Source organism: Chroicocephalus ridibundus, chromosome 28 (assembly GCF_963924245.1).
Source record: "Chroicocephalus ridibundus chromosome 28, bChrRid1.1, whole genome shotgun sequence".
Lineage (NCBI taxonomy): Eukaryota > Metazoa > Chordata > Aves > Charadriiformes > Laridae > Chroicocephalus > Chroicocephalus ridibundus.
In genome coordinates this window covers 197,371-224,918 of record NC_086311.1, presented here as the reverse complement: position 1 = coordinate 224,918, position 27,548 = coordinate 197,371, and the positions used below count along the sequence as shown (strand labels likewise).

General features: G+C 68.4%; 1 protein-coding gene across 1 annotated transcript; it reads left to right on the top strand.

Annotated features, from left to right (window-relative positions):
- COL11A2 (collagen type XI alpha 2 chain) lies at nt 1–27,548 on the top strand. Its single transcript, XM_063318648.1, is given in 69 exon segments — nt 1–91; nt 6,963–7,124; nt 7,235–7,445; nt 7,514–7,676; nt 7,811–7,951; nt 8,242–8,331; nt 8,740–8,925; nt 9,322–9,438; nt 9,586–9,657; nt 10,374–10,433; nt 10,586–10,627; nt 10,759–10,821; nt 10,929–11,003; nt 11,146–11,232; nt 11,501–11,557; nt 12,261–12,314; nt 12,459–12,512; nt 12,624–12,677; nt 13,378–13,431; nt 13,829–13,882; nt 14,030–14,074; nt 14,283–14,336; nt 14,427–14,471; nt 15,237–15,290; nt 15,409–15,453; nt 15,568–15,621; nt 15,924–15,968; nt 16,129–16,182; nt 16,336–16,380; nt 16,507–16,560; nt 16,694–16,801; nt 16,938–16,991; nt 17,115–17,168; nt 17,310–17,354; nt 17,513–17,566; nt 17,671–17,715; nt 18,242–18,295; nt 18,389–18,442; nt 18,669–18,722; nt 18,818–18,925; nt 19,055–19,144; nt 19,271–19,324; nt 19,455–19,562; nt 19,681–19,788; nt 19,882–19,935; nt 20,050–20,065; nt 20,068–20,102; nt 20,601–20,708; nt 21,066–21,119; nt 21,217–21,270; nt 21,378–21,431; nt 21,626–21,679; nt 21,795–21,902; nt 22,033–22,086; nt 22,215–22,268; nt 22,601–22,654; nt 22,751–22,804; nt 22,894–23,001; nt 23,230–23,283; nt 23,390–23,443; nt 23,653–23,760; nt 23,942–23,995; nt 24,193–24,228; nt 24,307–24,360; nt 24,566–24,851; nt 24,944–25,056; nt 25,186–25,254; nt 25,661–25,894; nt 26,276–27,548. Coding segments are annotated over 69 exon segments (5,442 nt in total). The 3' UTR covers nt 26,423–27,548.

The window sequence follows — 27,548 nt, the reverse complement described above, 5'->3', positions numbered from 1 at the left end:
ATGGCCCCGCGCCGCCCCGCGCTGCCCCTCGCCCTCCTCGGGCTCGCCATCGCCAGCGTCCGGCTCGCCACCGCCGCCTCCCCCTCCCCAGGTGGGACCGGTGCGGGGGAACTGGGAGCACTGGGGGAGACTGGGGAAAAGCGGCTCGGAACGCTCCGGGATGCTGCTGGGTGCTGGGACTGGGATCTGGTACTGGGAGGAACTGGGAGCACTGGGGGAGACTGGGGAGGAGAGGCTGGGAGTGCTCCAGGATGCTGCTGGGACTGGGGGTTGGGACTAGGGGGGGACTGGGAGCACTGGGGGGACTGGGGAGATGCGGCTCGGAGCATCCCGGGACGCTGCTGGGTGCTAACTGGGAGCTGGTACTGGGAGCACTGGGGGGAGGCGGCTCGGAGCGCCCCGGGATGCTGCCGGGTTGCTGGGACTGGAAGTAACTGGGAGCACTGGGAGACGCTGCTCGGAGTGCCCCGGGATGCTGCTGGGTGCTAAGTGGGAGCTGGTACTGGGAGCACTGGGAGGAACTGGGAGCACTGGGGGGGACGCGGCTTGGAGCGCTCCGGGATGCTGCTGGGTGCTAACTGGGAGCTGGGACTGGGAGGAACTGGGAGCACTGGGGGAATGCGGCTCGGAGCGCCCCAGCGTGCTGCCGGGTGCTGGGAGCTGCTACTGAGGGCACTGGGAGCACTGGGGCGATGCGGCTCGGGTACTGGGACTGGGAGCACTGGGGGGACTGGGAATATGCTGCTGGGACTGGGAGGAACTGGGAGCACTGGTGGGGACTGGGGAGGAGCGGCTCGGAGTGCTCCAGGATGCTGCCGGGTGCTGGGAATGAGGGCTGGTACTGGGGGTGCTGGGAGCACTGGTGGGGACTGGGGAGATGCGGCTCGGAGCGCCTCGGGATGCTGCTGGGTGCTAACTGGGAGCTGGTACTGGGAGCGCTGGGAGGAACTGGGAGCACTGGGGAGATACGGCTCGGAGAGCCCAGAGATGCTGCTGGGCGCTAACTGGGAGCACTGGCGGGGATGCGGCTCGGAGCGCCTCGGGATGCTGCCGGGTGCTGGGAATGAGAGCGGGGACTGGGAGCACTGGGGGGGACTGGGAGCACTGGGGAGAGGCAGCTCAGAGCACGCCGGGGTGCTGCCAGGTGCTGGGACTGGGAGAAACTGGGAGCACTGGGGGGACGCGGCTCGGGTACGGGGACTGGGGAGTCTGGGAATACGCTGCTGGGACCGGGAGGAACTGGGAGCACTGGGGGGGATGCGGCTCGGAGCGCCCCGGGATGCTGCTGGGCGCTAACTGGGAGCTGGTACTGGGAGCGCTGGGAGGAACTGGGAGCACTGGGGGGATGCGGCTCAGAGCGCCCCGAGATGCTGCTGGGTGCTGGGACTGGGAGGAACTGGGCGCACTGGGGAGATACGGCTCGGAGCGCCCCGGGACGCTGCTGGGTGCTGGAACTGGGAGCACTGGGGGGATGCGGCTCAGAGCGCCCTGGGATGCTGCTGGGTGCTAACTGGGAGCTGGTACTGGGAGCACTGGGAGGAACTGGCGGGATGCGGCTCGGAGCGCTCCAGGATGCTGCCGGGTTGCTGGAACTGGGGGGACTGGGAGCACTGGGGAGATGCAGCTCGGAGCGCTCTGAGATGCTGCCGGGTGCTGGGAATGAGAGGTGGGACTGGGAGCACTGGGGATACTGGGAAGACTGGGAAGATGCTGCTGGGAGCTGGTACTGGGAGCACTGGAGGGACCGGGAGTACACGTCTTGGAGCACCCCAGGACACTGCTGGGTGCTGGGACTGGGGGCACTGGGAGCACTGGGGGGACTCGTGGGATGCAGCTGGGAGCGCCCCGGGATGCTGCCGGGTGCTGGTACTGGGAGCACTGGGGGGACTGGGAGCACTGGGGAGATGCAGCTCGGAGTGCCCCGGGATGCTGCTGGGTGCAGGGACTGGGGTTACTGGTGGCACTGGGGGATGCTGCTGGGCACTGACTGGGAGCCGGTACTGGGGGGACTGGGGAGATGCAGCGTGGAGCACCAAGGATGCTGCCAGGAGCCGGCACTGGGAGCTGTTACTGGGAACACTGGGAGGGACTGGGGAGATGCGGTGTGGAGCGCCAGGGATTGCTACTGGGAGCTGTTACTGGGAGCGCTGGGGGGACTGGGGAAGTGCACTGCGGAGCGTCACGGGATGCTGCTGGGTGCCGACTCGGAGCTGTTACTGGGATCTAGTACTGGGAGCACTGGGGGAACTGGGAGCCACAGCGCAGAGTGCCAGGGGATGTGACTGGGAGCACTGGGTGGACTGGGAAGGTGCAGCACCCGAGCACCAGGGGATGCTGCCGGGCTCTAACTGGGAGGCACCGCAGAGTCAATACTGGGAGCACTGGGAGATCCCAGTGGTGGTAACTGGGAGACGCAGCTGGGTCGATATCTGGGGAGCTGTAACTGGGAGAACTGGAAGGTCCTGAGAGAACGGGAACTGGGAGATACTGGGAGGTGCAGGAAAGTGGGAACTGGGAGATGGGAACTGCAGGGATGCTGTAACTGGGATTTGCTGGGAACTGGTGACCGGGAGCAGTGGGGACACTGGAACTGCGTGGAGTCTGAGCTGGGAGATACTGGGACTGAACTGGGGGCTACTGGGGGCGGATCCGACGGGACTGGGACTGGGGAGGGGTGCAGCACTGGCAGCTGCAGGGCTGCTTACTGGGTGTACTGGGCGTAACCGGGTGTACTGGGCCGTACTGGGCTGGCTGCGGCACACCCCGGCCGCCACCGTCCCACCCGGGCTATTTTTAGCCCCGTGGCCACCGCGGGCGGCTCCGGGGCTATTTATACCCCCGTGGGGGGGGAGGCGGGGGGGGGGGACGGGGCGAGAGACACAGACGGTGACAATGACACCGCTGCCATCCGTCCCTGGGGGGCCGTGGGGTCCCGGGGGGGGGGGGGTGGGACACCCCTCGCTCCCCCCCCCCCCCCCCACCTTCATGACACCCCCGGGGGGTGACGGGGACCCCGTCCGTCCCTCCGTCCGTCCCTCCGTCCGTCCCTCCATCCCTTCGTCCGTCCCTCCGTCCCCAGCCCCGCCACAGCGAGGGGACCCCCGTGTCTGTGTCCCCCCCCCCCCATTCCAGGGACCCCCATGTCCTTGTCCTCCCCTCTTTGTCCCCCGTCCGCCCCCCCCGCCCCCTCCCGCCGATGGCTTTGCCAGCCGGTGCCGCGTTCCCGGCCAGATTCCGGCTCTTTTTCCACTCGCTCCCGGCCTGGCAGCAGCCGCTGGAAATTCCTTGGGCCGGGATCAGTCGGAGGCAGCTTCATCCCCCCTCCCTCCCCCCGCCCCCCAACACCTTCCCCTGCCCCACACTTCCCCCCTCAACCCCCTACGCCCCATGGCTGAGCCCCCCTGCCACCGCCTGCCCCTTGGTGCTTCGCGGTCTGGGGTTGGGGGGCAGGAGTCTGGGGGGGGCTGTGGGGAGCACCTGGGGGGCGGGGGAGAACGTGGGGGTCTGGGGAGGACTTGGGGGTCTCAGGGGGGCACCCAGGGGTCTGGGGAGGACCTGGAGGCCTCAGGGGAGGACTTGGGGGTCTCGAGGAAGCATCCAAGGGATCTGGGGAGGACCTGGGGGTCTCGGGGGGAGCACCCGGGGGTCAGGGGAGAATGTGGGGGTCTGGGGAGGACTTGGGGGTCTGGAGGGAGCACCCAAAGGGTCTGGGAGGGGAGACCCAGGAGTCCAGAGTGGGCTTGGGTGCTCTCTGGGGGGGACTTGGGGGTCTCCAGAGAGGACCTGGGGGTCTTGGGGGAGAACGTGGGGGTCCGGAGAGGACTTGGGGGTCTCCAGGGAGGACCAAGGAATCCAGAGTGGACTTGGGGGTCTCAGGGGAGCACCTGGGGGTCTGGGGAGAACCTGGGGGTCTGGAGGGGACTTGGGGGTCTCGGGGAGGGGGGGGCACCCAAGGGGTTTTCAGGGAGAACCCAGGAATTTGGGGAGGACCTGGGGGTCTTGGGGAGGACCCAGAAGTCCAGGAGCACCCAGGGGGTCTCCAGGGAGCACCCAAGACACACACCCCCCCTTGCCCCCCCCCATCAGCAGCACCCAACCGTGGGGTACTGGGGCCCCACCCTCGGGGACAACCATCACCCCCCCACCCCATGGCGGGTGCCTGGGGACGATGACCCCCACGCCGTGGGGATAAGTGGGGCCGGGAGAAGGTAGGGGGGGCCCCACGTGTGTCCCCCCCCCCGGGAATTGAGCTATGCGCCCGTAATGGCTTTTCCTCTCGCCCGGCGTCACCAGTAAAAGAAAGGTGCCTCTGTGCTGGCCGGACTGGGAGGGGGCCAACGCTGCGGGCGGCGAGGAAGAGAGAGGGGGGGGGGACGCGACTTCGGCATCTCCCCCCCCCCATTCCCGGCTGGAGAACTGTGACGGGGGGCGGGGGGGGAGCACAGAGGGGTGGGTTTTTCTGGGGGGGTTGTAACACGGCGCTGCGAGCTTCCCCGCCGCAGTGCCCCCAGTATGGCCCAGTTGTGGAGGGCGGGGGGGTAAGGGGTGGGGGGGGGACACGAGGCCCGTGCCACGGTGATGGGGTTGATGAGAAACGCAGGCCCCGGGAATGGGGGGGGTGGGGGGGGAGGGTCTGGGGGGGGGAAGATGGAGGGGGATGGGAGACAGACGGAGGGATGGACGTGGCTGGGACCCCATGGCCGCGCGTCCCATTGGGAATGGGGGGGGGGGCTTAAAGTTGGGGTGGGGGAAGGAGGAGAAGTGGGGGTTGTTCACCGGGGTGTGTGTGGGGGGGACACATGGCGTCCGTCCATCCATCCATCCGTCCGTCCGTCCCCCCCACCCCACGGCCCCGGTGCTTTGGCTGCTGCCCCTGATGGGTTCTACAGCTGCTGGGGAAAGTGGGGCTGGGAGTTGGGGCGGGGGGGGGGGAACGACAGTGTAGGGGGTGTGGGGGGGACTTGGGGGTCTGGCGGTGGTGCCGGTGAGAATCATGTTGTCGTCGTTCCCCCCCACACACACACTCCCTGGCCCCACACACCTCGGTGCCGGTGGGGGCCGAACAAAGCCGCCCTTGACGGGGCGTCCCGGGAGGGAGAGCGGAATTTGGAGAGTTGAGGCGGGGAGGATATGGGGAGGTGATGGGCACACGGCTGCGGTGCCCCACGGCGCCCCATGGCACCCGGCGGCAGCCCAACCCTGGCAATTCTGTGGTTCTGTGGCAGCCCACGGCGCCCCGTGGCATCCCAGGCCGCCCAGCAGTGCCTGGGACACCCTACGGCCCCCCAAAGGCACCCCCTTGGCACCCCGTGGTGCATCCATGGGCACCCTGCAGTGCCTGGGACACCCTACGGCCCCCCAAAGGCACCCCCGTGGCACCCCGTGGTGCATCCATGGGCACCCTGCAGTGCCTGGGACATCCCGAGGCACCCTGAGGCACCCCATGGGCACCCCGCAGTGCCTGGGACACCCTACGGCCCCCAAAGGCACCCCCATGGCACCCTGTGGTGCATCCATGGGCACCCTGCAGTGCCTGGGACACCCTATGGCCCCCCCAAGGCACCCCCTTGGCACCCCGTGGTGCATCCATGGGCACCCTGCAGTGCCTGGGACACCCTATGGCCCCCCAAAGGCACCCACGTGGCGCCCCGTGGTGCATCCATGGGCACCCTGCAGTGCCTGGGCCATCCCGAGGCACCCTGAGGCACCCCCATGGCACCCTGTGGTGCATCCATGGGCACCCTGCAGTGCCTGGAACACCCCAAGGCACCCCATGGCACCCCATAGCACCCTGCAGTGCCTGGGACACCCTGAGGCCCCTCAAGGCCCCCCAAGGCACCCCGTGGCGCATCCATTGGCACCCTGAAGTGATTGGGACACCCCAAGGCACCCCATGGCATCCGTGGGCACCCTGCAGTGCCTGGGACACCCCACGGCACCCCAAGGCACCCTATGGCATCCCGTGGCACCCTGCAGTGCCTGGGACAGCCTGTGATGGTACCCAATGGCACCCCAAGGCACCCCATGGTACCCAGCAGTGCCTGGGGCACCCCAAGGCACCCCATGGCACCTCATGGCACCCTGCAGTGTGTGGGGCACCCCATTATACCTGACCCCCTGCCTGGGGCAGCCCATGGTGCTTCACAGCACCCCGTGGCACCCCATGGCACCCAGCAGTACCCGGGGCACCCGAAGGCCCCTCAAAGCACCCCGTGGTGTGGCCATTGGCACCCAGCAGTGCCCAGAGCACCCCATGGCACCCCATGGCATCCTATGGCACTCTAGACCACCCTATGGCACCTTGCAGTGCCCAGAGCACCCTATGGCACCCTATGGCACTCCAGAGCATCCTATGGCACCTTGTGGTGCCCTGAGCACCCCATGGCACCCTATGGCACTCCAGAGTGTCCTATGGCACCTTGCAGTGCCCTGAGCACCCCATGGCACCCTATGGCACTCTAGACCACCCTATGGCACCTTGTGGTGCCCAGAGCACCCTATGGCACCCTATGGCACCCTAGACCACCCTATGGCACCTTGTGGTGCCCAGAGCGCTCCATGGCATCCTATGGCACTCTAGAGTGTCCTGTGGCACCTTGCAGTGCCCTGAGCACCCCATGGCACCCCATGGCACCCCATGGCATTCTATGGCATTCTAGACCACCCTATGGCACCTTGCAGTGCCCAGAGCACCCTATGGCACCCTATGGCACTCTAGAGCATCCTATGGCACCTTGCAGTGCCCAGGGAACCCTATGTGCCATAGGCACCCCATGGCACCCTATGGCACTCCAGAGCATCCTATGGCACCTTGTAGCACCCAGGACTTCCCGTGGCACCCCGCAGTGCCCCACGGCACCCAACAGCACCGGTGACTCCGCTCCCAGTGCCGGCGGTGGCGTGGGGAGCGTGGGGTCTACCGAGGGGACCCCGCACCCTACCGTGTCCCCTGCCGTCCCCAGGAGAACCCGTGGATGTGCTGAAGATCCTCCAGCTCCACTCCCTGCCCGAAGGCGTCAAGAAGGTGCCGGGATTCTGCTCCCAACGCGGCGCCGGCTCCGACGCGGCCTATCGGATCACGCGGCAGGCGCAGCTCAGCGCGCCCACCCGGCAGCTCTTCGCCGGTACGGGGGGCAAAACCGGGGGGCGGCATGTGCGTGTGTGTGGCGGGGCGGGTGGTGGGACTCAAGGACCACCCATGCTCAAGCACTGAGGCTACTGACCCCCCCCCCAGGTAAATTCCCGGAGGATTTCTCCATCATGACCTTGGTGAAAGCCAAACCGGGCGTGCAGGCCTTCCTCCTCTCCATCTACAACCAAGATGGCATCCAGCAGTTGGGCCTGGAACTAGGCCGCTCGCCCCTCTTCCTCTACGAGGACCAACACGGCCGCCCCCCCCCCGAGGATTATCCCCTTTTCCGGGGGGTCGATTTGGCCGACGGCAAGTGGGTATGGGCCGGTGGGCGCCTTCCCCCTCCGCCGGTCCCGTACCCACCTCCTCGTGTCCCCGCAGGTGGCACCGGGTGGCCCTGAGCGTCAGCGGGCGGGCGGCGACGCTGCTGGTGGACTGCGGGCGGCGGGAGACGAGGGCCCTTCCCCGCAGCGCCCGGCCCCTCCTCGACACCCGCGGCATCACCCTCTTCGGCACCCGCATCCTGGACGAGGAGGTTTTCCAGGTGGGGCTGGGGATGGTTGGGGTGGTGGGGGGGGGGGGGGGGGGGGCGTGTGGTGTCGATTTTGGGAAGGGGGGGGTCACCATATTGGTCACCATATTTACCCCCCCACACCCCCACCCCACGTGTCCCCTCAGGGCGACATCCAGCAGCTGCTCGTCGTGGGTGACCCCCAAGCGGCGTTCGATTACTGCGAGCACTACGCGCCCCGCTGCGCCGGGGGGGACGACGGCGGCGGCGGCCCCCCCCAGGCGCAGGAGCCCCCCCCCCGGCAGCAGGTGTGTGGGGGGGAACGTGGGATATGGGGGGCGGGGGGCGGCAACGGGTGCCAATGTGTATGGGGGGGGGGACAAAATTTGGGGGGGGGGGGGGCGCGGACACGCACCTCCCTGGTGGGGGGAGTTCTTCAGGGTGGGTTGAGGATGGGGTTGGGGGGGGGACATTTGTCCCTGATGTGTGTGTGTGTGTGACCCCCCCATAATGGCTGCGTTTCGGTGATGTTATCTTCTTATCGCCCCCCCCCCCCCACATCGTCATGTCCCCCCCCCCCCCCACCCTGCCCCCCAAGTACTCCGAGGAGGCTGTGGAGTACTACGAGTACCCCTACTACTACACTCATAGCGAGGACGGGCCCCCCCCGGGGGGGGACCCCGAAAAGGTAACTGGGGGGAGGCGGGGGGGGGGGGGGGAGTGTCCCGTCTGTCCGTCTGTCCGTCCATCTGTCTGTCCGTCCCGATCGTCTCGCAGCCCCCCCCCCCAAAAAAAAACCCAACCAGGAGCGTGGAAGGCAATGGGGAAAGCTGGGGGGGGGTGCGTGTGTGTGTGGTCACCTCAGGTTGTGTCCCCCCCCCCCGCCGTCTTATGCCACCCCTGGGGACCTCACACCGGGTGCTTTGTGTTTTGTCTCCCCCCCCCCCCCCCCCCCAAAATTCCGCCCCCCCCCGTCGGGTGGCTTTGCGTGTGTGTGCGTGTGTGTCGCTGCCGCCGCCTCTTCATCATCGCCGCCGCCATCCTCTTCCTCGCCGCGGTCGTTGGGAGTTAGAACCCCCCCGGCCCCTACCCCAAGGGCCCCCCCAGGGCCCCGAAAAACCCCGGCGTGATGAACACGGCACCCGCCGACGGCAAAACCCCCCCCGGGAAAAGCAAAGCCTTCGGGAACGGGGGTTATCCCCAAATCAGCAAAATGGGGGGGGACGTGGGGGTGTCCCCCCCCCGGAACGGGGCCCGGAGTCAAGGGAACAGCTACCAGCAGGTAGAGAGCGATCCCGAATCCGTCCGGCCATGGAAATAAAGTGGGGGGGGAGGCCTTTCCAGCCCCCTCCTCCTGCCTTTATTTCTCTTGCTTATCCCCCCCCCAAACCAAAAAATTCACCTCCCCCTTCCACGATCGCTTTGTGTCATCCCCCCCCCCCCCCAAAAAATTTCACCTCCCCCCTCCACGATCGCTTTGTCGTTGTCCCCCCCCAAAACGATCCGGGTGGGATTTTTTGGGGAGTCGCCTACTAATGCCCCCCCCCCCAACCCCCCCGGCTGTGTGTCTCCGTCATCCATCGCTTGGCTTGTCCGTCTGTCCGTCCATGTGGCGTCATTGTGTCCCCCCCCAACCCCCAGCTCACCCCTGACCTCTCCCCCTCCCCACCCCACCCAGGATGGGGGGCTGCCCCCCCCCGAGGAGCCCTGGGGGGCCACAACGTCCCCAGATTACGCCCCGGGACCCCCCCGGGACCCCGATGGTGCCTCTTGGGAGGAGATGGGGCCGGCGCAGGTAACACCCGGGGGGGGGGCACCCCACCATCCCCCCCCCCAGACCCCTGGGGTCCCCTCCCTGCTGTGGGATGGGGTGGGGTGGGGGGTGTCCCCCGCCCCCCCCCCCAGGGCCACCCATTGACGTCATCTCTCCTGGGGGGGGCAGGAGGAGGAGGAGGATGGGGGGCCCGGCCGGGCGTATGAGTACGTCTATAGGGAGCACCCCGAGGAGTTGGGTGTAAGTTTTTTTGGGGGGGGGGTGTCAAGGGTGGGGGGGGTGGTGGTGCCCTGAGTGTCCGTCCGTCCCGTCTCCATCCCAGCCCCATATCTGTCGTCCCACCCCCCCCCCGCCCCCCCGTTTTTGGGGGGGGGGGGGTCCCCACTGCACGGCCTCACCCTCGCAGAGGGTGTGATGTCACTGGGGCCGCGGGTGACATCGTCGCTTGTGACATTGTCGCGGGTGACCTCATCGTGTATGACGTCACACGCCCTCTCCCCCCTTCCCCCCCACTTTTCCTTCTGCCCCATGCGCTTTGCCCCCCACTCATGCTCTCCTCCCCCCCCCCCCCCCCCCCCCCGCAATTAATGGCAGTGCTGGCATTAATTACCGCCACGGGACGAAGTAATTCACACACACACACCCCCCACGCCGCCATTGCGGGGGGGGTGCTGGGATTTGAACTGGGGGTGTCAACCCCCCCCCCCCAAGTTAAATCCCCCCCTTCCTGACCCTTCCTTTGCGGGGGGGTGGGATGTATTTTTTTGGGGGGGTGGGGGAGGGATTTAACCCCATCCTTTAAGCTCAGCCTCGACGAAGGCTGCGTTAACGGGGGGGGGGGGTGGGGGGTGGAGGGGGGCAGACCCCCCCCATGGCGGGGTTGGGGGGGGGGCCCCAGGGGGTGCCCTGCACTGACGGGTCCCTCGTGGGGGGGGTTACATGTCTGCCACCCCCAGGCCGCGCGCGGCGTCAGGGGCTACAAGGGCGAGAAGGGCGAACCCGCCGTCCTCGAACCGGTACGTAGGTGTCGTGTACACACACCCCCCCACCCCCGCCCCAAATTGTGACATCACTGGTGCGTTGTCACACACCCCCCCCCTACTTGGAGACAGCCCTCCCAGTGCTGCCCCCCCCCCGTTCCCCTAACGCCCCCCATCTCCTCCTGCAGGGCATGTTGGTGGAGGGCCCCCCCGGTCCCGAGGGACCTGCGGTAAGACATACACCCCCCCCCACCTTTGGGTGATGTTATGGGGAAGGGGGGGGGACACAAGACACCTTGTTGTCATACCCCCCCCCCCGCCCCCCCTGGTGCTACTATGTCTCTGTTCCCCCCCCCCTCAGGGCATGTCGGGACCCCCAGGGACGCAGGGACCCCCCGGAGCCCCAGGAGAACCCGGCGAGAGGGTGAGTACGGACTTTTGGGGGGGGGCCATTAAAACCCTCCATTATGGCATTGACACCCCCCCCCCCATGTCATTGACCCCCCCCCACCCCCAACCTGTCTCCCACAGGGCCCCCCCGGCCGCGCTGGCCTCCCCGGCTCTGACGGGACCCCCGGCCCCCCCGGTACCTCCATGATGCTGCCGGTGAGTGGGGCGAAGAGGGTGAAAGGGTGGCTCCCCCTCCCCAAAAAGGGGTGTCCCCCCTCCCCCTCCAAATTTTTTTGGGCGGGGGGGGGGCGTAGGGGCACCCATCGCTATCCTTTTCCCCCCTTCCCCCCCCCCACAGTTCCGGTTCGGGAGCAGCGGGGGTGACAAGGGACCCGTGGTGGCAGCGCAGGAGGCGCAGGCTCAGGCCATTCTCCAGCAAGCCCGGGTGAGTCTTTGAGGGGGGGGGCAACATTTGGGGGGGGGGGGGCAACATTTTTGGGGGGAGGTGTCCTCCTCACACCCCCCTCCCCCCCCCTCCCGAGGAACCTCCATTGGGGTCCCCAAAGCTGCTCTCACCCCACGGGCGCTGGACCGGGGGATGCCCGGGGGTCGCCTCCGGTGCCCCCCAGTTTTGCCCCTGTGCCCCCCCCAGCCCCCCCAGTGAGGAATAACACCCCCTCCCTTTCTGTTTTTGCCCCCCTCCCCCCCCGCAGCTGGCCCTGAGGGGCCCCCCCGGACCCATGGGATACACCGGCCGCCCTGGACCCATGGTGGGTATCAGTTTACGGGTGTCGGGGGGGGGGGGGGTTGGGGGTGTCTGGGGGGATGTTGGAGGTGTCTGGGGGGCTTGGGGGTATCTGGGGGGGGGTGGGGGGTTTGGGGGGTGTCTTGGGGGGGTTTGGAGGTGTCTGGGGCAGGTGTTGGGGGGTGTGGGGGTACCTTGGGGGGGGTATTGGGGGTATCTGGGGGGGGTTGGAGGGGCTTGGGGGTGTCTTGGGGGGTGTTGGGTGTGTCTGGGGGGGGTTGGGGGGTTTGGGGGTGTTTTGAGGGGGTGTTGGGGGTATCTGGGGGGGGTGTTGGGGGGTTTGGGGGTATCTTGGGGGGGGTATTGGGGGTATCTGGGGGGGTTGGAGGTGTCTGGGGGGTGTTGGGTGTGTCTGGGGTGTGTTTGGGGGTGTTGGGGGTATCTGGGGGTGGTTGGGGGGTTTTGGGGGTGTCTTGGGGGGGTGTGGGGGGTATCTGGGGGGGTTTGGGGGTGTCGGGGGGGGTTGGGATGTCTTGGGGGTTTTGGGGGTGTCTTGGGGGGGTGTTGGGGGTATCTGGGGAGGGTTGGGGGGGTTTGGGGGTGTCTTGGAGGGTGTGGGGGGGGTTGGGGGTGTCTGGAGGGGTTTGGGGGGTCTTGGGAGAGGGGTCTTGGGAGTGTTTTGGGGGGGGCGGGGAACCCCTATGATCGCCCCCCACTTTTGCTCGCAGGGGCAGCCCGGCAGCACCGGCATGAAGGGGGAGTCGGGAGACTTCGGCCCCCAGGTGAGCCCCAAAGATGGGGGGGTGGTGTGTGTGTGGGGGGTCACTGGGGTCCGTTTGACCCCCCCACACCCACCCACTGCCGCCTCCTGCCCCTCATTATCCCCCCCCCCAACTTCGTTAACGCTCTGCTCTCCGTCTCCCCAGGGTCCCCGAGGGCCTCAAGGCCTCACCGGCCCCCCAGGAAAACCTGGCCGGAGGGTGAGTTGTGGGGCGGGGGGGGCCTGGATGGGGTGGGGTGGGGATGGGGGTCCGGACCTGCCCCCCTCCCTCGGACCCCCCCCCGTCTCACCCCCTCTCTGTGTCCGGCAGGGCCGACCGGGGGCTGACGGCGCCCGGGGGATGCCCGGTGATCCCGGCATTAAGGTAACGGCTGGGGTGTCGTGTGCCCCCCCCACCCCACCTCCGCACCCGGTCACCGGGACCCAGAGCACCCATGGGTGGCCCCCCCCACTACGCCCACCCCCCCCCGGGAGAGCTCAGCCGGGGACCCCCCCATCTGGGGGACACGGGGATCCCTTGGGATCCCAGCCGGGATGGGAGTGAGGATCCCGGATTGATTCCGTGGGGTGGGGAGGAATTGGGGGGGGAGGGGGATGACACATGGTGTCGGATCCCCTGCTGCTCTGGGGGGGGTCCCTCTGACCCACCCCCCCCCATCCTTGGGGGTCACCCAGGGGCCGAAGTCTCCGGAGTGCTCCCAGTAACCAGTGTCCCCAGTGTCCCCAGCACTCCTGGTGGCCCTGGTGGCCCTGGTGTCCCCAGTACCCCTGGTGTCCCCAATTCTCCCAGAGTCCCCAGTGCCCCTGGTGCCCCCAGTACCCCTGGTGTCCCCAGTTCTCCCAGTGTCCCCAGTACCCCCGATGTCCTCAGTGCCCCTGGTGCCCCCAGCACTCCCTCCGTGGGGCCGAGCCCGGCTCATCCCACATCCCAGCTGATACCGAGGACTATCTCGCCGGTCCCCCGGCTCTGGGGGGCCGGGGGGTGGGGGGGAGCCCCTCGGTGACATCTCTGTGTCCTGTGTGTGTCCCCCTCCCCTTCCGTGTGTCCCCCCCCCCCCTTCCAGGGTGACCGCGGCTTCGACGGGCTACCAGGGCTACCAGGTGACAAAGGCCACCGGGTAAGTCACCGCGGCCTCCCCCTGAACCATCCCCCCCCCCCGCAAGCTTCCTCCAACCTCCACCCCTGGCTTGGCTGGGGGGTGGGGGGGGGGTACCCACATCCCGTCCCCGTCCCCCCCCCTCCCCGCGTCCCCGTAAACCGCGGCCCTGAGCAAACACGGCCCCCGCTGCCAGCCGCCATCCCGCCCCGCCGCCGGCACAGAGCCCCCATTCACCCGCCGCACACTGGGCGCATTCACGCCGCCAGCGCTCAACAACCCCCCCCCTTTACCTGCTGGGGCCCCCCCCACCCCCCACCCCCGGCCACACCGAACCGCCCCCCCCCGCCAACCCTGGCCATGGCGGCGCGGCCACACGACGGCTCACCCCACTTTTCCCCCCCCACCACCCCAATAGGGTGAAACCGGCTCCCAGGGGATGCCGGGCCCCCCCGGCGAGGACGGCGAGAGGGTGAGTGTTGGGGGGACAAACCGGGGGGGGAGGGGGCGGGTGGGACAACCTGGACATCCCGACATCCCCCCCCCCCCCCCCGCCACCATGCCCCACGTATCTCCTCGCTCACTGTCCCCCCCCCGCCCCCGCCTTGTCCCTCCGCAGGGTGACGACGGAGAGGTGGGACCCCGAGGACTCCCCGGAGAAGCGGTACGGGGGGGGGGGCTTGCACCCATGGGGTGTGGGGGTCTCAAGCAGGTCGGGGGGGGGGGGCGGGCACAAAGCCCAGCTGGCCCCTGCCACGTCCTGCTGGTGATTCTGGGGGCGGGGTGGGGGGGGGGGGACATGTCACCTTCGGGAGCAAAGTGCCCCCCCCCCCCCAAGTGCCCTTTTAACCCCCCCCCGTCTGCCCTTGCAGGGACCCAGAGGTCTGCTCGGCCCCAAAGGCCCCCCCGGAATTCCCGGCCCCCCGGTAAGTGCCGTGGCAGGACCCTGTCGTACCCCCGCCCCATACCCTCTGTGTCCCCCCCCCCCGCCTCCTCAGCACCCGTCTCCTCCGCAGGGCGTGCGTGGCATGGACGGTCCCGTGGGTCCCAAGGGGAACCTGGTGAGTCCGTGTGTCGTGTGTCGTCCCCCCCCCAGTGTCCCCAGTGCTGTCCCTCCACGGGGGCGGTGTCCACCCTGCCATGATAACCCCCTGGGGACACGCAACGCCCCAGTGGGGACACACGACATCCCACTGGGGACATCCCACTGGGGACATGTGGTGCTCCACTGGGGACATCCCACTGGGGACACGTGGTGCTCCACTGGGGACACGCGATATCCCACTGGGGACATCCCACTGGGGACATGTGGTGCTCCACTGGGGACACGTGACATCCCACTGGGGACATCCCACTGGGGACACGTGGTGCTCCACTGGGGACATGTGACATCCCACTGGGGACATCCCACTGGGGACACGTGGTGCTCCACTGGGGACATCCCACTGGGGACACGCAACATCCCACTGGGGACATGGGATGCCCCATTGAGGACACACGACGCCCCCCTAGGGACACATGGTGCCCCACTGGGAAGGGACATCCCACTGGGGACACATGACATCCCACTGGGGACACAGGGTGCCCCTCTTGGGGACACGCAACATCCCACTGGGGACACGCAATGCCCCACTGGGGACATGTGACATCCCACTGGGGACACGCGACGCCCCACTGGGGACACGTAGTGCCGCACTGGGGACATGGGACATCCCACCGGGAACACGTGACACTCCACTGGGGACACGCGACGCCCCACTGGTTACACCGGCGTGTCCCCCATGGGGTCTCCGCGCCCTGACCCCCCCCATCTCTGACCCTCCCAGGGGCCGCAAGGGGAGCCCGGCCCCCCCGGGCAGCAGGGGACCCCAGGAACCCAGGTGAGCCCCCCCCCATTTTGACCGGTAACCTGCCCCCCCCCACCGCGCAAGGTGGGTGTCACCGGGGGTGTCACCGGGATATAACACCCTCCCCCCCCCCGCCATCTTTCCATTTTAGGGTCTCCCAGGACCACAAGGTGCCACAGGACCCCCTGGAGAGAAGGTGGGTGCTGAAGCCGGGGGGGGGGGGCGTGGGGGGGGGTGTGCGTGGGGAATTTTGGCGGGGGGGGGGTGGGGAGTGGAACACGGCGCTCACCCCGGCTCCTTCTCTCCGCAGGGTCCCCAAGGAAAACCCGGTTTGCCTGGAATGCCCGGCTCCGATGGCCCCCCCGTGAGTACCCCGCCCCCCCCCCCCCCAGGCAGTGTCACCCCACGCTGGGCTCTGTGTCGTCCCCCCCCCGCAGCCCCCCCACCCTGGGGCAGAGACACATCCAGCATCCGAAGGATGCTCTGGCCCTGTCTGACGCTGCTGTCCCCCACTGTCCCCCCACCCCCCCACCCCGCCCCAGGCTGGGACACAGCCCCCGAGGGGGTTGGTTGTGGGTCTGGCGGGGGGGGGGGGCAGCGGGGGGGGGGGCACATGTCTGCGTGCCCCATCTCAAGGTCCCTCCTTGTCCCCTCTCCTGTCCCCAGGGTCACCCCGGGAAGGAAGGACCCCCCGGCACTAAGGGCAACCAGGTAAAACACCGCGTGGCCCCAGGTCGGGGGGGGAGGGATGGGGGGGGGGCAATGGGCAACCCCGTGTCGGCGGGGGGGGGGGTCCCATGGTGGCCCCCCCCCCCTCCCGCCGAAAATGTCCCCCTGGCACACGGTGCAAACTGTCCCTGTCCCTCCGCAGGGCCCCTCGGGTCCCCAGGGCCCCATCGGCTACCCAGGCCCACGCGGTATCAAGGTCAGTGCCTGGGGAGGGGTGGTGGGGGGGGTGTCTTTTTTTTTTTGGGGGGGGGGGAGCAAGTATCGCCCGACGCCACTTTTTTGGGTGAAAACCATGAAGAATCGGGATGCCACCTCGCGCCGTGGGTCACCCCGCTCCCTCTCTCCCTAGGGAGTGGACGGCATCCGGGGGCTGAAGGGACACAAGGGTGAGAAGGTGGGTGTCTGTCCCCCCCCCCCCAACCCTACGGCGGTGGCACGGTGACACGGTGGTCCCCGACCGGCAGCGGGGCTGCGTCCCCCGTCCCCACGCCGCCATCTCCCTCCTCATCCTCTCCCGCAGGGCGAGGAAGGCTTCCCCGGCTTCAAGGGGGACATGGGCGTCAAAGGAGACCGGGTAGGTGCCGGGGGGCAGCGGGGGGGCGCTACCAGATGTCCCCCCACACACACTGTTGAGGGGGGTTGCCACCCCCGGTGGCCCACCTTGACCCCCCCCCCCGCCCCAACACCACCTCCGGCATGTCGCGCAGGGCGAAGTCGGCGTGCCGGGCTCCCGGGGCGAGGACGGACCCGAAGGTCCCAAGGGGCGGACGGGACCCACCGGTGACCCCGGTCCCATGGGGCTGGTGGGAGAGAAGGTGAGGGGACAAAGTGGGGGGGGGACATTCAGATCGGGGGGGGGGGACGACGACGACGACACGGCGTGCAAGGGGGGCACCCCCGTGACGTGTCCCCTCCGCCCTGCCCCACACATCACGTCTCTCTCTCCCACAGGGCAAACTGGGAGTGCCAGGCCTGCCCGGCTACCCGGGACGGCAGGGTCCCAAGGTGAGCGGGGCCGCCGTGGGGCTGCCCCACATTGATGGCGGCCATGGGGCTGCCCCACATATTCACACCCCCCCCCTCCTGCCCTTGGCAGCTCCGCTCACCCCAACTCCTCTCCGTTCCCAGGGATCGCAGGGTTTTCCCGGATTCCCCGGCACCAACGGCGAGAAGGGCGCGCGGGTGAGTGACCCCCCCACATACACACCTTGGGGGGGGACACAAGCACCGGGGGGGGGGGGGGGTGTGTGTGTCCCTGCCCCATGTGTCCCCCCATGTGTCTCCCCCCCCCCACCAAAATGTGCCTCTGAAACTCTCTTGTAGGGTCTGTCTGGCAAATCGGGGCCCAGGGGGGAGCGCGGCCCCACGGTGAGTATGGGGCAGGGTTAAGGAGTGGGGGGGGGCTGTGCGCTCCCCCCTCCCCACACCCCTCTCCTGGGGTGCCCTGCACGCCCCCGATCTATGGGGTGGGGAGGGTGGGGGCTGATGGACCGTCCATCGCCCTCCTCATCCTCCTCCTCCCGCAGGGTCCCAGGGGCCAGCGGGGACCACGAGGAGCCACCGGCAAGTCAGGGGCGAAGGTCAGTGCAGGGGGGGGTGCTTGGGGGGGGGGGGGGGAGGGGGGGCTCACCCCCACCCTTGTTGGGGGACACCCAAAACCTCTCTCATTTCCCCCCCCCTGCAGGGCACCTCTGGCAGCGACGGCCCCCACGGCCCCCCAGGAGAGCGGGTGAGTGGGTGTCCCAACCTGGATTTTGGGATTTGGGGGGGGGTCCCAGCCTGGATTTTGGGGTTGGGGGGGGCCCAGCTGGCGTCCCAGCCTGGATTTTGGGGTGGAGGGAGGGGGGGGCAGCCTGGATTTTGGGTGGGGTGGGGGGTCCAACTGGTGTCCCAGCCTGGATTTTGGGGGGGGGGGGGGATCCATCTGGTGTCCCAACCTGCATTTTAGGGGGTGGGGGGGCCCAACCTGGATTTTGGCGGGGGGGTGGGGGGTCCAGCTGGTGTCCCAGCCTGGATTTTGGGGTGTGTGGGGGGGCCAGCCTGGATTTTGGGGGGGGGGGGGTGTCCCAGCTGGCGTCCCAGTCTGGATTTTGGGGGGGGGGGGGTGGGGGGGGTCCAGCTGGTGTCCCAGCCTGGATTTTTGGGGGGGGGGGGGGCCAACTGGCATCCAAGCCTGGATTTTGGGGTCGGGGGGGGGGGGGTCCAGCTGGTGTACCGTAACCACCCTGCTCTTCTTCCCCCCCCCACCCCCCCAGGGCCTGCCGGGACCGCAGGGACCCAACGGCTTCCCAGGACCCAAAGGACCCCCCGTAAGTAGAGGGCTGCGTCCCGTCCTGTCCCCCCCCCCGGCACACGAGGTGCCCCCCCACGGCACCCCTCACCCCCTACTCCTCTCCCCACAGGGCCCCCCCGGCAAAGACGGGCTCCCCGGGCACCCCGGGCAGCGAGGAGAAGTCGTAAGTGTGTCCCCCCCCCCCCGACCCCGGCGACCTCCGGTGCTGACGCCCACGTTGCCTCTCAAGCCGCTCTCCTGGCCCCAAACCGCCCCCCCCCAGCCCCCTTCTCGCCCCCCCCCATCCTGTCCCTCCTTGGTGACATGCTCTTGGATTACTCCTGGTGCTGACCACCCCCCCCCCATCTGACCCCCCCCCCCCCGCCCCGACCATCTCCTCTCTCCCCCAGGGTTTCCAAGGCAAGACCGGCCCCCCCGGCCCCCCCGGGGTGGTAGGACCTCAGGTGAGCTCTCGCATGGGTGGGTGGGTGGTTGAGGGGGGTCCCCAATTCCTCCTGGGGCTGCACTGACTTTTGCCCCCCCCCCCCCCACATGTCAGGGAGCCGCTGGCGAGTCTGGCCCCATGGGGGAGAGAGGCCACCCGGGCCCCCCCGGCCCCCCAGGAGAACAAGGGCTACCGGGACCCTCCGGCAAAGAGGGCACCAAGGTGAGACGGTGCCACGGGGGACGACGGGCCCCGAGGAGCGGGATGGGGGTACCGGGGCGTGGAGGCCCCTCCCCCCCCCATCTCACCCCCCACCCCTCCATCTTACCGCCCCCCCCATTCTTGCTCTAGGGAGATCCCGGCCCCACCGGCTCCCCCGGGAAGGACGGTCCCGCCGGTTTACGGGGTTTCCCCGGTGAGCGGGGTCTGCCCGGCACCCCGGTGAGTAAATCCCTTCCGCCGGGACCCCCGCCCCCCCCAACATCTCACACCCACCCCACACCCGCCCCCCCCCCCGCCAGCACCACACTGACACCCCCTCCGCCCCCCCCCGGCTTCATCTCGCAGGGCGGCCCAGGGCTGAAGGGCAACGAGGGACCGGCGGGACCCCCAGGACCCGCAGTGAGTGTGTCCCCCCCTCCTCCATGGAGCCCTGGTGGCCCATTGGCCGTGGCCCCCCCCGGCTCCCCTCGAGCTCATGTCGTGTGTGCCCCCCCCCCCCCCGCTAACACCCAACTCCATCTTCCCCCAGGGCTCCCCCGGGGAGAGAGGTGGCCCGGGGCAAGGTGGTCCCGTTGGCCCCCCAGGACGACCGGGACCCCAGGGACAACCGGGCCCCGCCGGAGAGAAAGGAGTTCCCGTGAGTGTTTGGGGACATCCTCCGGGGAGGGGTGGCAGCGGGGAGAGGGGTGCAAGGGGGTGAGTGCCTGCACCCCCTCACCCCCTCACCCCCCCCCCAACTTTTCCTGTCCCTCCAGGGTGAGAAGGGTCCCATGGGTCCCGCTGGCCGCGATGGCGTTCAGGGTCCCGTGGGGTTGCCCGGGCCGGCCGGCCCCCCCGGCGGTCCTGGGGAGGACGGTGACAAGGTGAGGTCCCCACCCTGCCCCCGCTGTCCCCGTGTCCCCCCCGCAACCCGAGCTGGGGGTGACACCCTCCTTCTCCATCCCCCCCCCCAACAGGGCGAGGTGGGCGAGCCGGGACAGAAAGGCACCAAAGGCAACAAGGGCGAGCACGTGAGAGTCACCCCCCCCCCCCCCGCCCTCCACCCCCCACCATGACAAACCTTGTCCCCACCGGCCCCCCCGGGGACTTGTCCCAGCCCCACTGACCTCTTCCCTCCCTCGCAGGGTCCTCCCGGTCCCCCCGACCCATCGGGTCGGTCGGGCAACCCGGAGCCGCCGTGAGTATGACAGAGTCCGGGCAACGCCGTGGGGCACGATGTGGGATGGGGTTGAGGGGGGGGTCCTGTGCCCCCCCCTGGGGCCACACCGAGGAGATTTGGGGGGAGGAAAAGGGGAGGCCAGCGGGTACCCCAACCTGGATTTGGGGGCGGGGGGGCCCAGCCGGCATCCCAGCCTGGATTTGGGGGCGGGGGGGTGCAACTGGCATCCCAGCCTGGATTTTGGGGGGGGGGGCCCAGCTGGTGTCCCAGCCTAGGTTTTGGGGTTGGGGGGGGCCCAGCTGGTGTCCCAGCCTGGATTTTGGGGGGGTGGGGGGCCCAGCCAACATCCCAGCCTGGATTTTGGGGGCGGGGGGGGAGGGGGGGGGTCCAGCCGGTGTCCCCTAGTGCTGTCCCCACTGGTCACCTGCTCTGGGGCCACACCGAGGTGGTGTCCCTGTCCCCGGGTCTGGTCCCCGGGGGCGAGCAGTGGCCGACCCCCCCCCTCCGGCCTTGCAGGGTGCCGACGGGGAACCGGGTGCCAGAGGTCCCCAGGGACACTTCGGGGCCAAGGGCGACGAGGGGACGCGGGGCTTCAACGGCCCCCCCGGCCCCATTGGGCTCCAGGTGAGTAGGGTGTACCCCCCCACACACCCCCCCAGCACCCAACAGCCACCCCCTCGCTCCGGGACGGTGCCACCGTACCCGTCCTGCCTGTCCCCAAACTGGGGGTCACCCAGGTGTGGGAGGAGCTGCCGCATCTCCTGCGGCCCCCCCCATCCCACTGTGTGTCCCCCCCCCGCCTCTGTCCCCATCCCACTGTGCCCCCCCATCCAGCTGTCTGCCCTGTTCCATCCAGATGTGCCCAGCTGTGTCCCCCCCCGTCTACATATTCATCGCTTTTCGCCCCCCACCACCCAGTGCCCCACATCTGCCCCCCCTGCTGTGCCCCCCCACACTATTTAACGCTCTCTCTCGCCCCAGGGTTTGCCGGGTCCGGCCGGTGAGAAGGGTGAAACGGGTGACGTGGGCCCCATGGTAAGTCACCTTGTGTGTCCCCCCCCCAAGCCCCGTGTCGCTCTGGGTGGGGGTACCCCAGGACCATCCTCACTCTGTTTTTTCTTCCCCCCCCCAGGGCCCACCCGGCCCCCCAGGCCCCCGTGGCCCAGCTGGACCCTCCGGAGCTGATGTAAGTGACCCCGTTTCCCCCCACCCCTGCCCCCGCTGCCCCCCTACTCTGCCCCATGTGGGGCGCTGGGGTGACCAGCTCTGCCCCCCCCCCCCCCCACCCCGCAGGGACCCCAGGGACCCCCCGGCGGTGTTGGAAACCTGGGACCTCCTGGCGAGAAGGTACGTCCACTGACATTGAGGGGGGGGGAACTGGGACATGGGAGCCACACTGGCGAGGTGGGACGCGGCCGTGGGGACGCGGCAGGTCTAGGGGGCAAGGGACCGACGCGTAGGGCTTGGTCCAAAGAGGGGGGGACAGGGTGGCATGGCGGGGGGGTGGGGGGGCTTAACTTCTCACTCTGTTCCCGTTTCAGGGGGACCCCGGTGAGTCGGGGGCCCCGGGAATCCAAGGGGAGCCAGGAGTCAAGGTGAGTGTGACAGCAGGGACACCCCCCGACCTGTCCCTGTCCCCATCCCTGTCCCCATGTGTGTCGTCGTGTCCCCCCCCCGCTGGGGGCTGCTGACCCCCATCTTGCGCCGCAGGGCCCGCGAGGAGAGCGAGGGGAGAAGGGAGAAGCCGGAGCCGCCGGTGCTGCCGGGCCACCGGGAGGGAAAGGGCCCCCCGGCGACGACGGGCCCAAGGGCAACCCCGTGAGTGTCATGTCCCCCCCCCGGGGTGACGACAGGGGGAGGGAGCAGGGTGCTGGGAGGAAGGTGTTGGGATCCCTGGCGGGGGGGAGGTCCCGGGTCCCCCCCAGGCTGGCAGCTCTCTCTGTTTCAGGGTCCCGTCGGCTTTCCTGGAGATCCCGGACCCCCAGGTGAAATGGGTCCCAGGGTGAGTGTCGTGTCCCACCCCCTCCAGGCTTCTCCCACCTCTGGAGGGGGCTTTCCCGGGAATGGGGTTGGGATTTGACGGCGGTGGGGGGGGCCTCATGCTGAATCCGGGTTTTCCTTTCCCGACAGGGCCAGGATGGTGCCAAGGGCGAGCGTGGGGAGGACGGTGAGCCCGGGGAGCCGGTGAGTGCCCCGTTCCGGCGTGTGTCCCCCCCCTCACCATGACTCTGGGCAGGGATGCCTTGACCAGATTCCGCCCCCCCCACCGCCCCGCGACATCTGGGCCCAGATCGATCCCACTGCTTCGGGAACACCGGGGTCACAGACCACCCTCCCTCCCGCAGCCATCAGATCTGGTCCCCCTGGTCCTGCCGATGCTCCCATCCCTCTGGGTGCCCCTCCCGTGGCACGGGACCCTCCTCCTCCTCCTCCTCCTCCTCCTCCTCGCCTTCCTCGCCATCCCGTTTTTGGGACAAGGCCAGCTCGCTCGACTCCTTTCTATTCTCCTTCCTTAGGGTTCACCGGGTCCAACGGGCGAGAACGGTCCTCCCGGTCCCCTGGGGAAGAGGGTAAGCGCCGGGTGAGCCCGGCTCCGGCTGTGACACATCCCGTGCCACCTGCCTGGATGTCCCTGTCCCTCATCGCCTGGTTTCTCCTCTCCGCAGGGTCCAGCCGGCTCCCCCGGCCCCGAGGGGCGTCAGGGCGAGAAGGGTGCGAAGGTGAGCAAAGGTCGCCCCTGGGGACACCCCCAGCGGCGCTGCCGAGCTCCGTACGGGATCGGCCTCACCTGGCTCCTCTGTCCCTGCAGGGAGAACCGGGCGCAGTGGGTGCTCCTGGCAAGACGGGTCCCGTGGGTCCCCAGGGCCTTGCCGGGAAGCAGGGTCCCGATGGCCTCCGAGGTCTGCCCGGCTCCGTGGTAAGTGACAAAAATCCCAGTGACCGGGGTCCCCAGCCCAGGGTGAAAGCACAGCAGCGTCTGCTGGCACAGGGCAGAGCGGGGACAAGGGTCTGACCGTCATCCCGGGAGGGGACGGGGACACGTGACCGTGCCCGTGGCTCGCGGGGAGCTGCCCCGGGTGTGCGCTGCCACCGGCGGCACCGGCTCCGGACCAGGGGGACTCACCACGTCCTCTTGCCTGTGCAGGGAGAACAAGGCAAACCAGGGACCACAGGCCAGGCTGGGCCACCAGGACCAGTGGTGAGTGCGGCCCTCCCTGACCCACCATGGCCCCCCGGAGGGGGAGGTCCCCCACTTTATTCTCCCCCCACTTTACGCTCCCCACATCTCACGTGTACCTCTGCAGGGTCCCCCGGGTCTCCCCGGCCTCAAAGGTGACACCGGTGCCAAAGGAGAGAAGGTGAGCTCTGGGTCACCAACACAAGTTGGGGACCGCAGCACCTTGGTGTGGAGCACGCCCCATGCTTGGGGGGGCGGGGGGGCCAAGAGCCTACACCCCGCTGGGCAGCCGGCACGGGGTGTGGTGGTTCTCATGGGTCCCCCGAGTACTGGGCACCCACCATGTCCCCGGTGGTGGCCCCGTGCTGATCTCCGCCCGTGTCTCCCCAGGGCCACCCTGGTCTCATCGGCCTGATCGGACCCCCGGGGGAGCAGGGGGAGAAGGGAGACCGAGGTCTCCCCGGCCCCCAGGGCTCCACGGGGCAGAAAGGAGAAACTGTGAGTGCGGGGGGATCTGGGGTGGGGGGGATGTCCATGCAAATGGGGACCATAAAAATGGGGTGCAGGGGACAACTCGGGGGCTTTGGGAGTGGGGAGCCCTGCAGGGCACTGGGGGGAGGCGGGAAGGGGGTTGTCCTGGTTTCCTCATGCCGGTTTCTGCTCTTCTCCTGTCACACAGGGGATCCCTGGTGCTACCGGACCCATCGGCCCCACCGGCCCCCCCGGCCTTCCTGTGAGTGCCCCCTCACATGCTGCCGGTCCCGCACCCCTCCCTCTCCAAGCCCCTTTCCTCGTTCCCCCCGTCTTGTCCTTGCGTCTGGGCTCCCCATTTCCCTCCCTGCGTGCAGGGGGGGGGCTGCTGTCCGTCCCCCCCCCCGGCTCCGCATCGTGCCAGCCCCAGTCTCTGACAGACCTGGTCTTGCGTTGCAGGGCCCAGCTGGTCCCAAAGGTGCCAAGGGAGCCATGGTAAGCGCCGAGCCGGTGCCCCCACCCTGCCACCACCTTCAGTCCCGCCCGGGGCCGACCTCCGTCTCTTCCCTCTAGGGCCAAGCAGGACCCAAAGGTGAACGGGGACCCCCGGGACCCCCTGGACACCCGGTGAGTGGCTCGCAGGATGACCTGGATGGGGGGGCAGATGTAGGAACAGCCCCTCGGTAGGTGAAATGACATCCAGGAGTGGATGCAGAGGGACGTCTCCTCTCTCAAAGCCTGAGCACGGGGTGGTTTGAGGCCCTGGGGAGCAGGGTGAGGGGGCTTCGCAGCCCCCCATGCTGGGGTGCTGAGAGCGCTGTGCCTGCTGCAGGGCCCCCCCGGGGAGGTGATCCAGCCCCTGCCGATCCAGCTGCCCAAGAAGAGCAAGCGCTCCATCGATGCCAGCAAGCTGGTGGAGGAGGAGGAGGGCGAGGACAAAGAGCGAGCAGCCGCCGACCAGGCGTCTCGTGACTACGCCGACGGCATGGAGGAGATCTTCGGCTCCCTCAACTCCCTCAAGCAGGAGATCGAGGGGCTGCGGCGCCCCATGGGCACCCGGGACAACCCTGCCCGCACTTGCCAAGACCTGCAGCTCAGCCACCCCGGCCTGCCCGACGGTGAGGCGTGCCGGTGCCGGTGTTGGCGGGGAAGGATGGCGGTGAGCGCGGCTGTACCGCTGCCTGTGCTAACCCCGCTCCTCCCTCCGCAGGCGAGTACTGGATTGACCCCAACCAGGGCTGCGCCCGAGACTCTTTCAAGGTTTACTGCAACTTCACAGCAGGCGGGGAGACTTGCGTCTTTCCCAGCAAGGACGTACAGGAGGTGAGAGAAGGGGTCCCGGTGCAGGCATGCAGGGTCCCAGCGCAGCCTTGGGAGGCAGGGTGGTGGGCATCGGCCCATGAGAAGGCAGCGGCGTGGGGTGCTCGTTCATGGCTGCCTCTCCTCTTGCAGGTGAAGATGTCGGCGTGGGAGAAGGAGGTGCCCCAGCGGTGGTTCAGTCAGTTCCAGGGGGGCAGCAGGGTAAGGACGCTGCTGGCTGAGCCCCCTGGGGATGCGTTGCCTGCCGGTGGTCTCCCCGCTCCTCCAGGAAGGACGTGGTCTTAGAACGTCAGCCCGTGGGTCGCTCCCACGTGCCCTCCCACAACTCCCCCCACCTCCCCCTGGTGCCCTCTGGCTTCCACCCTCCCTGCCCTCTCCGTGTCCCCAGCCGCTTGCCTCAGTGCTGCTGGATGTGCCTCTTCCTTCAAGGAGATGCAGAAACGTCCTCCACCTGACCTTGAACCTGTCGGCCCTGCTGCCCACCTCCCCTTCTCCAGCTGCCTGCTCCCAGGGGGGGTTCTAGATCCCAGCACACCCTCCTCCAGCCCTGCTTTTCACATGCCTGTGGTCATCGGCTCCCCCGTTAACTCGCCTCCTGCTCCCACAGTTCTCCTACACGGACTCGGAGAGCCAGCCCCTCGGCGTGGTGCAGCTGACCTTCCTACGGCTCCTCAGCGTCTCTGCCCGCCAGAACTTCACCTACCACTGTCACCGCTCGGTGGCCTGGCACAGCGCCACCTCCGGGGACCACCGGCGTGCCCTCCGCTTCCTGGCTGCCAACGAGGAGGAGCTCAGCTACGACACCAGCCCCTACATCAAAGCTGCGATGGACGGCTGCGCGGTGAGCAGGGCTGGACGGCGGGGAGAGGGTGGGTGCGAGGCACGAGGGGCTGGAGGAGACACGGGGAGAGGAAGTTGAGGAAAAAGGAATGGGTGAAGGGTAATGAAGGGGGGAGGAAGCACTAGAAGGCACCAAGAGGGAGGGGTGGAAGAGCCGACACCCTTGGGGGTGCCCTGAATGTAAGTAGGGCGTCACGGAGAGGGATGCTCCAGCGGAATGCCAAGGTCCAGGGAGACCACGGAGAGACACTCCCTGGGTAATGCTGGAGGAGCGGAAGCCGCTGGATAAGAGAAGGGTTCGCCCTGCGCGAGGCCATCCCAGGCCGGTACTCCCAGTGCCCTGCAGCCCCTGACCCGGCCCCCCCTCCTCCCCTCCTTGCAGGCACGGAAGGGCTCCAGCCGGACGGTGCTAGAGGTGCGCACGCCCCGCTTGGAGCAGCTCCCACTGCTGGACCTCCGCGTCATGGACTTTGGCGAGCCCGGCCAGCGGTTCGGCTTCGAGGTGGGCCCGGTCTGTTTCCTCGGCTAGGATCAAGCCCGTCGCCCTCCCGGCCCGCACCCTGGCCCTCCAGTGGGGCAAACCTGGCCCCCGCCTGCGAGCGGCGAAGCAGCGGGACCCACCTCCCCCTCGCATCACCGTCACCCACCCGCTGCTGCGAGGAGACGAGGTGCCAGCCCTGCCCGCACGCGCCGGGGACCCACACGCCGCCGCCGCTGCCCCCAGGGGGGCCAGGGTCTGGAGAGATGCCAAAAGAGACTTTAATGCTTAGAATAAATCTATATTTTAATATGTAGAGAGACAGAGAGGGCAATTTTTAACGGATCCACTGGCTACCTCCCTCGGCACCCAGCAGTGCTCCCTTCCTCCCAGTATCCTACTGCTCTTTCCCAGCATTCCCAGGGCTTGTTTTCCATGCTCCCCACTGCCCCAGGGGGAACCCCTCGAGGAGCGCACCTGCCGAGCAGAGGGAAGAGTGCTCGGGTTTGCTCCCTGCCTGGAGAGACGACGGGTTTTAAAGCAACCAAGCCCGGGATGATGCCGGTCGAGCACCGCTGGCACGTGTGTGAGATGAGCACTGAGAGCTCTCGTTACCTCTCTCCCCGCCTGGATTCACACCGCCGCAACCCTCGCGTTCCAAAGCCGGTCTCCCAGGGGGTCAGGAGGGAACGGACCCTGGGATGCATCCGTCCCCCGCAGCGTTACCCCACAGCAACGGTCCCCGTCCACCTCCGACAGCGCACCTGGGCTGCGGCGCCTGGCCCGGCCTGACTCATATCGGTGGAGCGGACGCTTGAATTCGCTAATCAAGGCTAATTAATTTGGGAAAAAAAAAAAGCTTCCCTGTCCCATCAAGGTGCTACTTCTCTTCCCCGCTAGCCCAAAGGGGTTCCAGTCCGACCTCCAGCCAGAGCAAATAATGGGTGTATTTAAAAAGCCTCCAACGACAAAGCCTATCCCTAGCCCGAGGAAGGAAGTGAGGAAGAAGGACGTTGTGTTTTTACTGTGTGGTTTTTTTTTTTTTATTTTTTAAATTAATTATATTATTTAAAGGAGTGGATACAACTCCATCGATGCTGGTCCCCTGCGGTGTAATTTTGGATTTCCCCCCCAAAAAAAACCCCAAGAAGTGAATTTCTGCATGGAGATTAACCCA